General features: G+C 36.4%; 1 protein-coding gene across 1 annotated transcript in view; it reads left to right on the forward strand.

Annotated features, from left to right (window-relative positions):
- Window positions 1-1,004: 1,004 nt before the first annotated feature.
- Window positions 1,005-14,467, forward strand: part of LOC138701949 (A disintegrin and metalloproteinase with thrombospondin motifs 1-like) — a 115,457-nt gene continuing 101,994 nt past the window's right edge. Inside the window, exons 1-2 of the mRNA XM_069829328.1 lie at window positions 1,005-2,250; window positions 5,256-5,398. Coding sequence (XP_069685429.1) covers window positions 1,083-2,250; window positions 5,256-5,398 — 1,311 coding nt within the window. The 5' untranslated portion in view covers window positions 1,005-1,082. The remainder of the gene's footprint in view (window positions 2,251-5,255; window positions 5,399-14,467) is intronic.

Here is a 14,467-nt window from a genome sequence, read left to right on the forward strand (position 1 = left end):
TAAGATTCTTAGGAAAATATTTGGGACTATACCTGGTAAGGTTTATCTTGTCTCAGTAGCAATAAAACCAAGTCCCTTCAAATGAGGGTGGAGATAATAGGAGGGTTGTAAATTTTCAGGATTCCTTTCAAAATCTTGTCATTGTACAGGCTACCGGAACTCAGTTTCTTAAAAGACAAGCTCAGTGACGGAACTACACAGTACTTAGAGAGATATTTTGTTATTTTATTTTGCGCTACAGAATGTATCAACTAGTCCCTTCCGCCACTGGATGGATGGACGGCACCGCTCCACTTCTCCTATCGCCATAACAACATATACGAAGTAAGACATATCTCCTTTCTCTCTCTTTTCACAGAGACAAGATACATCACACAGCCTTTAAGAGGAATGAAGTTACAGGAGAATGAAGAAAGTTACACAACACAGAACTGCACGCAATGTATTCTTCACCTGACATAATTAGGAACTTAAAATCCAGACGTTTGAGATGGGCAGGGCATGTAGCATGTATGGGCGAATCCAGAAATGCATATAGTGTGTTAGTTGGGAGACAGGAGGAAAAAATACCTTTGGGGAGGTCGAGACGTAGATGAGAAGATAATATTAAAATGGATTTGAGGGAAGTGGGATATGATGATAAAGAGTGGATTAATCTTGCACAGAATAGGGACCGATGGTGGTCTTATGTGAGGGCGGCAATGAGCCTGCGGGTTCCTTAAAAGCCATTTATATTGTATTGATTTTAGGCAATCATTATTCAATGTGTGTGTAACTTTTACTCTTTACCATGAAAATATGTAGCCTACAAATCTCAGTCCCATTACTTCCTGGAAATAAACGTCAAAGTATCGTGGACATACTATAGTACCGCAACGTGAAACGAAAGAAACATTTCCTTATGAAAATCAGTGCCTCCTCGACATGAGACGCAGAGGAGTCGAGGAAGACAGCTTCTGCTCGATTTTAACATGAACTCTAACTGTAAAATTTAAGATATATCATTGTGCGTTACAACTTAATATAGTGCATTATAAAGCAATTACGCGTTTGTAATTAATCTAGGATAGTCGTTACTAAAAATGAACATGCTGATGTTATTCATGTTGGTAGCAATTTCGTGTCAATGGCCTTTATTGTTAGTGACAGGATGGAACATTCAAGAATCTTTGAGGATACTCCTAGAGACGATAGAAGATTCCGAACACCACGATATAGTGTTTCCCCTGGTGTTAAATCAAGGTACTGTGAAACAATCAGCGAGAAAAAGAAGACACATCTACAACGATGAGTCCGTAAATGAAGATATCAAAGATCGTGAGAAGAAAACAAACTCTTCGTTCAGTGTGAATGGAGCGCTTGTGATAAAACACGAACTATGTGACAATGGTGAGTGTAACGAAAAGAGAATTAGTGATAGAAATGCGAGTGTGGAATACTTAGATGAACTAAAATCCAGTGGATACAGTGATAATTGTCGAGGTTATGTAAGAAATTCGAGTATCGTGCAAAGGAAAGACGATTTGCTAGAAAACGGCGTAGACAAAACAATTAATACCAATAATGTAATTGAAGAAAACAAGGGCGAAAGCGATGATTTTACTGTAATATCTTTGAATGACTGGATCATTGAAGTGACTGACAATAAAAATATACTTGTTGAAGATGACCTGCAAGCTGAATGGGTGTCAACAGAGGAGAGTGAGCCGGTAGATACAACTGACGGATGTTTACTTCAAACTGGTACTGTGAGAGGATTCCCGAATTCCATTGTAGCTCTGACCACCTGCGACACCTCACCTATAGATCATAATAAAACCGGCGATATGACTGGACTGATTCAAATTGACGGAGAATCTTATTTCGTTCAACCTCTTGTCCCTACTGGAGGGTTGAATAGACAACATCCCCACTTGGTTTATAAGGTTAAGAAAAATTTGAAGCTAGGTGACGATGAAGACTTCGGGAACGAGTTTGTTGCATCGAACAGAAGTATGGACAATGATAGCTGTAATGTGAACAATACTGGCGGAATTAATCACGATTTGAGCAGAACGAAGCGGGAATCATACTGGAGACACCGTGTTGCAGTACCTGGTGCAGGAAGAAATAACGCTAGTGTTGTGAACTCTACGCAAAGGAACAGACTCCACATACAGGAGCCTCCGCAAAACCTGGAGCATATCAGGAGGAAGCTACAGCGAGAAGAGGAGGTCGGGTACTTCCTAGATGTAACAATGGAGAGCGAAGGTAAGAATATTCCATCTTAAAGGTTACTTATGTCCCTGATATAGAGAAAATGCATAGGATTTATAGTATGGAGTAGTGAAAATTGGATGTGATCACTGGGCGAGCTGTATGCCCCCCAGCCCGCCCCAAATACGTACTTTACTTATACACCAAATTCGTCGTACGTAAATGTAAAACATGGTCATATTTCCTGAATGTGATGAGGTTTTCAGTGTCGCCAACACCTCTCACATAATACTACATACCTAATCTAACCTAAGCTAACCTCTCACATAATACTACATACCTAATCTAACCTAAGCTAACCTCTCACATAATACTACACACCTAATCTAACCTAAGCTAACCTCTCACATAATACTACACACCTAATCTAACCTAAGCTAACCTCTCACATAATACTACATACCTAATCTAACCTAAGCTAACCTCTCACATAATACTACATACCTAATCTAACCTAAGCTAACCTCTCACATAATACTACATACCTAATCTAACCTAAGCTAACCTCTCACATAATACTACACACCTAATCTAACCTAAGCTAACCTCTCACATAATACTACACACCTAATCTAACCTAAGCTAACCTCTCACATAATACTACATACCTAATCTAACCTAAGCTAACCTCTCACATAATACTACATACCTAATCTAACCTAAGCTAACCTCTCACATAATACTACACACCTAATCTAACCTAAGCTAACCTCTCACATAATACTACATACCTAATCTAACCTAAGCTAACCTCTCACATAATACTACACACCTAATCTAACCTAAGCTAACCTCTCACATAATACTACACGCCTAATCAAACCTAAGCTAACCTCTCACATAATACTACACGCCTAATCTAACCTAAGCTAACCTCTCACATAATACTACACACCTAATCTAACCTAAGCTAACCTCTCACATAATACTACACGCCTAATCAAACCTAAGCTAACCTCTCACATAATACTACACGCCTAATCTAACCTAAGCTAACCTCTCACATAATACTACACACCTAATCTAACCTAAGCTAACCTCTCACATAATACTACATACCTAATCTAACCTAAGCTAACCTCTCACATAATACTACACACCTAATCTAACCTAAGCTAACCTCTCACATAATACTACACACCTAATCTAACCTAAGCTAACCTCTCACATAATACTACATACCTAATCTAACCTAAGCTAACCTCTCACATAATACTACATACCTAATCTAACCTAAGCTAACCTCTCACATAATACTACATACCTAATCTAACCTAAGCTAACCTCTCACATAATACTACACACCTAATCTAACCTAAGCTAACCTCTCACATAATACTACACACCTAATCTAACCTAAGCTAACCTCTCACATAATACTACATACCTAATCTAACCTAAGCTAACCTCTCACATAATACTACATACCTAATCTAACCTAAGCTAACCTCTCACATAATACTACACACCTAATCTAACCTAAGCTAACCTCTCACATAATACTACACGCCTAATCTAACCTAAGCTAACCTCTCACATAATACTACACATCTAATCTAACCTAAGCTAACCTCTCACATAATACTACAACCTAATCTAACCTAAGCTAACCTCTCACATAATACTACATACCTAATCTAACCTAAGCTAACCTCTCACATAATACTACATACCTAATCTAACCTCTCACATAATACTACATACCTAATCTAACCTAAGCTAACCTCTCACATAATACTACAGACCTAACCTAACTTAGCCTAAACTCTCATATAATACCACCCACCTAACCTAGCCTGTCACATAATACTATACATCTGTAGTAACATTCCTCACGTTTATTATCATTTCGTTTGCAAATGTTGCCCTCCAGTGGTCTACGTATGTCAGTGGAAGACGTGGAAAGTAACTCATTTACAAAACGCAACATAGTTCATAGCCAAGGCCTACAGGATGACCAATATGCTAACATGTCGATGCCATGCTAACCATTAAACATAGATTGATTTAATGATAAAAGAAATAGCTGAAATAAAATTGAAAACCACCCATGGACGATAATAAGATCAATGATGACTTTTGACTATTTCGATACAGAAGAATTTACGGACACTTACTTACTTACAAATGGCTTTTAAGGAACCCGAAGGTTCATTGCCGCCCTCACATAAGCCCGCCATCGGTCCCTATCCTGTGCAAGATTAATCCAGTCTCTATCATCATACCCCACCTCCCTCAAATCCATTTTAATATTATCCTCCCATCTACGTCTCGGCCTCCCTAAAGGCATTTTTCCCTCCGGTCTCCCAACTAACACTCTATATGCATTTCTGGATTCGCCCATACTTGCTACATGCCCTGCCCATCTCAAACGTCTGGATTTTAAGTTCCTAATTATGTCAGGTGAAGAATACAATGCGTGCAGTTCTGTGTTGTGTAACTTTCTCCATTCTCCTGTAACTTCATCCCGCTTAGCCCCAAATATTTTCCTAAGCACCTTATTCTCAAACACCCTTAACCTATGTTCCTCTCTCAGAGAGAGAGTCCAAGTTTCACAACCATACGGAACAACCGGTAATATAACTGTTTTATAAATTCTAACTTTCAGATTTTTGGACAGCAGACTGGATGATAAGAGCTTCTCAACCGAATAATAACACGCATTTCCCATATTTATTCTGCGTTTAATTTCCTCCCGAGTGTCATTTATATTTGTTACTGTTGCTCCAAGATATTTGAATTTTTCCCACCTCTTCGAAGGATAAATCTCCAATTTTTATATTTCTATTTCGTACAATATTCTGGTCACGAGACATAATCATATACTTTGTCTTTTCGGGATATTTACGGACACTACTGTATTAATAATAAATGTTTAATTACATGCCCTCCATTACATCTAAAAATTAGGAATTGTTATTCTGAATCAATTTGTGTAACAGTGAATTACAGCATTCAGACACACCAAGTTTTAAAATTAAGTGAAACTTGTATCCTAGTTCCAGAAAGGAAGAGGCCATTGGAGTACAACGTCAACGCTCCCCCAAGGTGGTTGGAGCTCGCCTTGGCAGTAGACCACACTGTAATCAGATTCCATGGTCGTGAGCGAGTTCAACAATATGTGCTTGCTCTAATGAACATAGTAAGTACCGTGTGTCCCAAAGATGCTCTCATTAAGAATTTCTCGTTTTATTCTTGCCTTTTTCATTCAAAGTTGCTTTAATATTTTAGATTTGGACTTTTGGAATGCATGGCGAATTTTACCAAATGAAGAGTACAAGGGAAAAACAAAGTCATAATTCTGTTAAGGATGATGAAATCATCTAATTCGGTATATTACTGCAAAATTTATTGCTGTTCTTAATGAAAAAGTAGGACAGGATGACTGTATCCGTGGTGATAAATCTCCTTAACCAGTCTTGATAAGAAAAACACTAAACTACACTCCATCCTTTTTCCTTTCAAGAACCCTTGCCACTTGTTCATATCTTAGGCTACACACCATTTTCTTCAATTGTAGGTTGGTTTTTCTTTACTATTGCACAATATAGTGAATGTGAATGTGAATGTTGTTCACGTGAAATAGCTCATCATGTGAACCACACCAATCGAGCTTCCCCTCCTGTAGGAGGCCCTAGCCCTTCATGGGACACAGTGGATTCATTCATTCATTCATTCACTGCACAATTGCTTCCCATTCTTTGTTTTCTTCTCATTATCTGTGCTTCCCTTTCTACTCGACCCATCTCTTCTTTTCATACTGCCTTATAATAGATTTATTGTACATAATTATCAGCCAGAACTTTAATCAGAGGTGATGATGATGACGATTATTATTATTATTATTTTTATTGGATTATTTACGACGCTGTATCAACATCTAGGTTATTTAGCGTCTGAATGATATGAAGGTGATAATGCCGGTGAAATGAGTCCGGGGTCCAGCACCTAAAGTTACCCAGCATTTGCTCGTATTGGGTTGAGGGAAAACCCCGGAAAAAACCTCAACCAGGTAACTTGCCCCGACCAGGAATCGAACCCGGGCCACCTGGTTTCGCAGCCAGACGCGCTGACCGTTACTCCACAGGTGTGGACTTATTATTATTATTATTATTATTATTATTATTATTATTATTATTATTATTATTATTATTACTATAGCTGTATTGTACATAATTATCAGGCAGAACTTTAATCAGGGGTGATGATGATAATGACTATGATTATTATTGTTATTATTATTATTATTATTATTATTATTATTATTATTATTACGTAATAATAATAATTATAACTATCATCATCACCTCTGATTGAGGTTCTGGCTGATAGTTATGTACAATATATCTATAATAATAATAACAATAATAATAATAATAATAATAATAATAATAATAATAATCATCATCATCATCATAATATTGTGAATTTAACAGGGAAAATAAATAAATACCTATTTCACTAGGCCAACGCCTTCCGCAACTGGATACCTGGTTCTAATGACTTTACAGATTACGAGTATATAATAGACATGGAAACACGATACAATTATTTTACTTGCCATTATAATTCAGTATGGCTTCAGCTCTTACGAATTATTTATTCATTCATTTATTTCTTTAATCATTCATTTCATAGTTTATTTATTCACTTATTTCATCATTTATTTATTTAATCATTCATTCATTTACTTAATCGTTTATTTATTCATGTATTTATTTAATTACTTATTTAATCATTTTATTATTTTATTTTTTAATCTTCTAATTATTCATCAATTTATTTAATCATTCATTTATTCATCTATTTACTTAATCATTCATTTATTCATGTAGTTATTTAATTATTCATTTATTAATTTAATTATATAATCGTTTATTTATTCTTATATTTTAATCATTTATTCACCTATTTATTTAATCATTTACTTATTTTCGCATGTTTAATCATTTGTTTATTCATCTATTTATTTATTCATTTATTTATTTAATAATTTATTTATTCATTCATTTACTGATTTATTTCCTTATCCAACTAATCATTTACCTATTCATTAATTTACCCATTTATTTATTTATATTTTATATATTTATTATTCATTATTTTGCTTGCTTGCTTCCTTCCTTGCTTGCTTCATTTATTCATTTTCATGTATTTATTTTTCTTAATTATTTATTTTTATTTACTTATTTATGTATTCATTCATTCATACCGTCACTCACTCAGTAACTCAGTCACTCACTCGCTCAGAAATTCACTCACTCACTCAGTAACTCAGTGACTCACTCGCTCAGTAATTCACTCAATCACTCAGTAACTCAGTCACTTACTCACTCACTCATTAATTCATTTTATTAATTTTCTTTATTTATGCATTTATTTACTTATTTATCTATAGCTTCATTTATCTATCTATATCTATTTACTATATACATATATATTTATCTATTCACTTATCTAATTATTTATCTATTTATTTATTCATTCAGTTATTCATCTACACATTCATCCATCCATCCATCCATCCATCCATCCATCCATCCACACACCCACCCATCCATTTATCCATCACCCACCCACCCATCCATCTGTCTATCTACCTAATTATTTCTAGAAATTTCGTTGTAAGATATTTTCACATCAATAAATTCGTTCAATCGGTCATATTTCGATGAAGGGATGCTTTTTTCCGTTCCCAAGAAATATTCGTAACGCCGGCATTCCTACAAATGAAATTATTTAAGACTGCGTCTTATGGAGACATGGACGGGAATTATGAATGTTTCCGTTGAACTGAACAAATTCGTTGAAATGGTGTTCGTTATAACGATCTTTAACTGCATCAAGGAATCTGTTAACGAGTATTTCTGCGAATATCTCTAAATCTATTTTTTTTTCAGAATCAAAATACTTTCTTTAATGAGAAAGGAAGGACGGAAAATAAAGAAAAGCGAAGTAGAAAATGACAGTCGTGCACCGCACTCGACATCGTCAAATCGAAGATTCATTCCGCCATGCCATCTCATGCTTAAACACACTGCGAAGGGAAATCCATGAGGAGTGGAAAGTAAATACGACACGATTACCCCTTCCATCGTTTATCTGACAAGCGAGTGTGAGATTATAATCGGGAAGCTGGTTGACGTGGGTGGCAGGGAGGACGCATGCGTTGTCTTTCATGTGAACTGGAGTGAGGATTCAGTCTCTGGGCCTGGATTTCTGCACAGCATCCGATTTGCTCTTGAATACGCATATCCTCAACGGGTATTTAGAGTATCGCTTTGTTAGATTGTAAAATAGGACTGCGCTGTAATGAACCTGTATCAAACACAAGTTATCTATGTTCAACTGAAATTGGTGGAATGTTTATTAATTTATTAAACAAAGTGAGTAAAAAGCAAGGAACACTGCTTGTAGTTTTCGTATTTTCAATTTTATGTATGTATGTATGTATGTATGTATGTATGTATGTATGTATGTATGTATGTATGTATGTATGTATGTATGTATGTATGTATGCATGTACAGGAACATCATTTTATTTTTACTAACATTTTTAATATTAACTTGCCTATACCTCTGGATCAACACCGTTTGCTACCCCCTTCCACGGCTGGAGTTCGATGATATTGGCGTAATATATAAACAAATCACTTTACTAGGTATAGGAGAGAAGAAAAGTAGTTCATCCATTTACGTAAACTAGGAAATATCGCGCTTTTGAGTTTGATCATTTTCATTAGGTTTTTGTTTAATCAAAATACAGTACAGTATTAACAATGAGTGTTTTTACTCACGAACTGAGCTGTCCATGTGGACGTATTCATTATGCAGTGCATATTATACTGTCTACAGTACATTAGCGTACAATATAGAGAATGGAGTTAAATAAAAAAATAATCATAATATGGATATTTAAACACATTTTTGAAAATGGTGGTCGTTCATTTCGATACAGGCTTCAGTTCTAATGTGCATATTATCGCACTATAGACTATTCTACCTAATCCAAATTACCAGTTTCGTTCTTCGTACTAGTAACTCATGTTGAAATAATTCTGTACCTACTCTATAAAAGAGCACTTTACGTACTGTAAATTCAATCTTCACTTCTGCCCGATCCGAAAAGATAAAATTACTCATACATACTATCTGCTGTCCATCAAGTGGTTATGTCTTAGGGTCGTAGAAAGGGAGGAAATCACGTGACAATTACTTAACGAGGCCCTTTTATTTAAGTTATTTTAAACAGTTGTATAATCTTGCGTAGACGTCCAATTCCTAACAGAAATTAATGTTCTCAGAAAAGAGCTAAGACAGCCCAGCCACTAGCTGGCAAGTAAAAGCTGGTGGGGGAAACCGGGATACGACGTAGGCAAATGGACGACAGTACCTGTGGGAAAATGATTCAATATTGAAAGCTCTTTCGTCACTGGAAAACGCGAACATATTTTTGGAACGTACTGTTTACTATGACCGTAAGGCTACTATGACGTATATGCGGTCTTGGATCTGTGTGGAAGACGGTTGAACTTCATTAGTAGAAGGGGTGGGAGTGAAGTACATTAAAAAACTCAGGTACAATAAAAATTGAAGTAAAAATAAAATGATGTATCTGTGTATGTATGTATGTATGTATGTATGTATGTATGTATGTATGTATGTATGTATGTATGTACTAACTGTATACGCGGTGAAAGTAATACATGGCTCCCACAAAAAACCTTACGGTTTCGAACACAGTAACTCACGTTCAATGAAACTCAGATATTTAAAATTCATACCGATGGAAAGAGAAACTCGAAAAGTTTTGTTTTATAATACATGACATGTGGTAAGACTGCTAAGAGCCCGGATGTTTAGGCATTTATAACAGTTAAAATAGGCAATAAAAACGTAAAAAAGGCACAATAATCTTTGAAAAAGGCATTATAAATTTTAAAAAAGGCATAATATATTTTAGCAATAAATTTAAATTATATCAACATAACCCTCATATTTACTTCGTAGGTGACACATGTTGACTTATTTTTTCGTGATTAACTGTCTTTTCACAAACCTTACATAACAAAACTGTTCCATCGGTTGAAAACACATGGGTAGGCCTACCAAATTCACTAACGTAAGCACAAAGTTTACTTTTCAATGGTTTACTGAATTTAGGCATTCTAGCTAACCGATCTTATACCTTCTGTCACTCGACAACTCCACTAATCAAACAGTTACTCCACACTTACGGCTTGCACTTGGAATTCGGGTGGAGGAAGGACCAAGGTGAAACATATCTCTGGTGGGAGGCTGCAGGGTTGCCTCATCAGGTGGGAAAAATCAGTCTCATTACTATATTGTCCGACCTCGTAAGAAAACATCTTAGTCTGTACCCATATACAGTAAACATAAACAAGTAATCACACTGAAAGAAAGTGACAGGCAGAAGAGATACAGTATGATGTTGCTTTATTTGGCTAGCAGAGTTCAACCAAGTTGTCATTGACTGGACAAAATTTTCTAGACAGATGAAGCACACTTCTTTTTAAATGGTTGTGGCTGAGGGGTTAGCGAGTCTAATTCCAAACCCAGCGGTCCCGGGTTCGATTCCCGGTCAGGACGAGTTGCCTGGGTGAGGTTTTTTCCCCCCCTCACTCCTATGGATGAATATCAGGTAACTTTATCAGACGATTGGAACCCCACTCATCTTCGCTATTTCCTTTCCTCTCCCATCATCCTTTCCTTATCATCCCGTTTCTGGGTTTTCAGATCACTCTACCGGCGACCTCCCGAAACTACTGGCTCTCTCGACCGGCCTCCGTGGAATGTAGCTAAACGACGTTGAATGGCTTCTGCTACGAGCACCCGAGGCGGACCTACTCGGGGCAGGAGTTTCGCCTCGGACCGACAAGGGGGCCTTGGGGGAAGTTGCCGAAGCAGGAATGGTATATGGATTTCTGTTGGCTGTAGGGACCGGTCCTTAGGGAGTCATGTGGTTAGGGTTGGTGCGCGTAGGGGATCTATGGCACGCAACTCATTCCATATCGAGGGTTAGCGCAATAGATCTCAACAGGTCGCAGTGCTGAGCCATCCGTGCCCCCCTCACTTAAATTCCATTCCATTCCAAAATAATTTATTTCGGCGCTTAATGTGCTAATAATCGTGCTTTAGTAGCATTGGTGTAATATGAATAATGATCGACAATACACAATCCTGTAATTGATTTATATAATTCCATCGCATACTGTAAATTGTGAGCGAGGATTAAGTTGCATGAATCTCGTAAAAACTGGAAGTTAACCGCCTTTCAGTAAAAAGAGTCAGCACTCTGCTAAATCTTGAATTTATCGTGAAGAATTTTAATGTTTATATCATCCATAAAATAACGTTTTTTAAAGTGATGTAAATTCAGCAGTAACTGATTCTAAACATACCTACGTCTAATGGTTTACTTAGGCCTACATAAGTATATCTAGAATGTGGTAAGATGGATTGAAAGTAATACAACTCTCCGAGAAACAAATTACGTAACTTTTTTTCTGCATACTTTATTAATTTTATCCTTCTGTATAATTATTTACCCTATACCTAATATTGCACAATATTTTCGGAATTTGCACAATATAACTTTTAATTTGTGCATTTTTGCGATAATTATTTATTTTCTAACTGGTCTAAAAGGCAGTAACCGAGGCATTAAACAGTGTCTCAAAACATGAGTTTCACATCTGCTACCAGCAGTGGCAGCAACGTTGGAAAATGTGTGTGCAGTCTCAAGGGAACTGCTTTGAAGATGATCACATTGTAGTTGGTTAAAAATGCAAGTAAAAGTGCTTTTATAACCAGTCTCATTACTACGGCCATGACATCGGTATTTGTATTAGTTTGAAGGTGAACACACGACGCCGGACAGAATGTAGTCGACGTGTTTCAAGTACAGCAGCGGAAGCGAATTTGACACACGCCTAAGCAAGCGCGTTCCGTGTTTTGTATACGATTATTGCGTGTTATAAAATCAAGACAATACAATCATTGTACATATGGGTTAACATCGGAAAGATCTAAAATGTTAAAGTTGAGAATAATTGTTGGAAATCATACTTAAATTGTCACAAATGTGGTGAAACATAAGTCTGAAAACATGCTATTTTTTAATATTTAGAGTTACGCATTACAGTTTTGGAATGCCGAAAACGTACATAGCGTATGATGATATAAGAAAAAAAGGTGTGTGCGAAAATGAACACAGTAATACAAAATACTGTGGTTTCAATACATCATGCAAAATTGCAAGAGTTTTGTCATATGACAAGTGCGATTGTTATGAACTTGATGTAGAAACGAAATTGATGATGTGAAATATTTTACATATGCGCCCTTGGTTTCAACCGATGTAGAACGCTGTTTTTCTGCATACAAGGTTATACTATCCGACACTCAGCGGTCATTTTCCTTTGAAACTTTGAAAATGAATGTTGTTTATTGCAGCAGGAACCGAAACCAGGCGAATAACATGCAAGAAAAGTAAGGTAGGTACTGAATAAATGTGATAAATAAATTAATGTAACAGTTAAATATAGGGAATGCAAAATTGTACGCCATATACCTTTTCGGCATTCTAAAACTGTAATGCAAATCTCAGAATATTAAAAAAGAACATCTTTTCAGACTCATGTTTTACTACTTTGTGACAATTTAAGTATGATTTTCAACAATTTTATTATTCTCAACCTCACCAGCATTAAGACCTTTCCGATATTAACCCTTATATACAATAATAATTGTATTGTCTTGATTTTATAACTCGCAATAATCGTATACAAAACACGGAACGTGCTTGCTTAGGCGTGTGTCAAATTCTCTTCCGCTGCTGTACTTGAAATGCCTACTACATTCTGTCCGGCGTCGTATGTTCACCTTTGTGCTGCTTATGATTAGGTTTTCTCCGGAGCGGTTGTTTGCGCGCTTTCAATCGGAGACCTCCGGTTACCTCCGATTGATGCCGGGCAGGTTGTATACGTGCTGTGGCGCAGACATATACTTTCCGCTGAGCATTCCCTTAATCGGATCAGGTAGTGATTCGAGTCCGCTGACGTCCGCGTATCTTTTAAAATAAGTTCTAATTTGTTGTTTAATCTCTCTTTTATGTTAATCTCTCTCTCTTTCTTCGGCTCTTTTTTTGTGTTGCTTAAAGTGCTACGTTAGCTGACAGATTTTTTTTTCTAGTTTTGAAATTCATAGTATATGTGGAAAGCCGTATTAGTTTTATGTCATTGATCAAATTAATAACATTCAATCTAACTGCAAAACTAACGCAGAAGTAAAGCTTTTCAGTAGCTAATGTAAACATGTATACTTTAATTCTCCTAGAAACTCTCGTTTAATCCCAAACAGGGTTTGTCGATTATTATTCTAATCGGTTTAGTTAACGTAAAACATATTAAGGAAGCTTCAGAATGAAACAAAAGAAACGTGGGCTATCAATGGGATAAAGTTTACTGTCCAACATAATTTATTGAGATTCTTCACCGGACAGGATTGTGATTATTGTGTTAAAGGGTGTCAGTATTTGAACTGCCTCTTCTAAAGCGCGCCATTCCTGCTCTGTAATAAAAATATAAGTGGATATCAACTTAAGGATAATTGTAATTATATTATTACCACATGTTTCTTTAGTTTCATTCAGAAATATTTTAATCCAAACAGTAAAATATAACTCAAGTTGTCTAAACAGTAAAATATAACTCAAGTCGTCTTGTAAATATTTCATTTGTTTTTTGTTGCCTCGAAAGTTACGTTTTAGAGAAATTTCAAGACTTTTTCATAGACTGTGAGCCTTTGGGAACAATAGCACTAAAACAATTTAAAAAGAAATCATATCAAATGTTTTGCGTAATTGTTTTCATCATGTTCGCGATTGTGCGATCGCTTCAAATGGTCTAACAAATTCGAAGTTCCACTACCCTTAGAGTAAATTCGCCCACAAAGTTTACAGTGTGCGACTTTATTATTACCTTCAACTAAATTAAAGAATTTCCATGCGACGGATATCCGATTTGGTGCCATTTTATTCCCCTCACAACTACAGTCAGTCCGTACGCGCCGGTCGTCCTTGAGCTAACTGTCGCTTCGCTCCGAACCCCCGCACCCCTCCGTATGTCCCCTGTTCCACCTACGGTAGTATCGGATATCACCGGTGGAGAGCTTTATTCGCAATCTCCGA

Source organism: Periplaneta americana, chromosome 6, assembly GCF_040183065.1.
Source record: "Periplaneta americana isolate PAMFEO1 chromosome 6, P.americana_PAMFEO1_priV1, whole genome shotgun sequence".
Classification (NCBI taxonomy): domain Eukaryota; kingdom Metazoa; phylum Arthropoda; class Insecta; order Blattodea; family Blattidae; genus Periplaneta; species Periplaneta americana.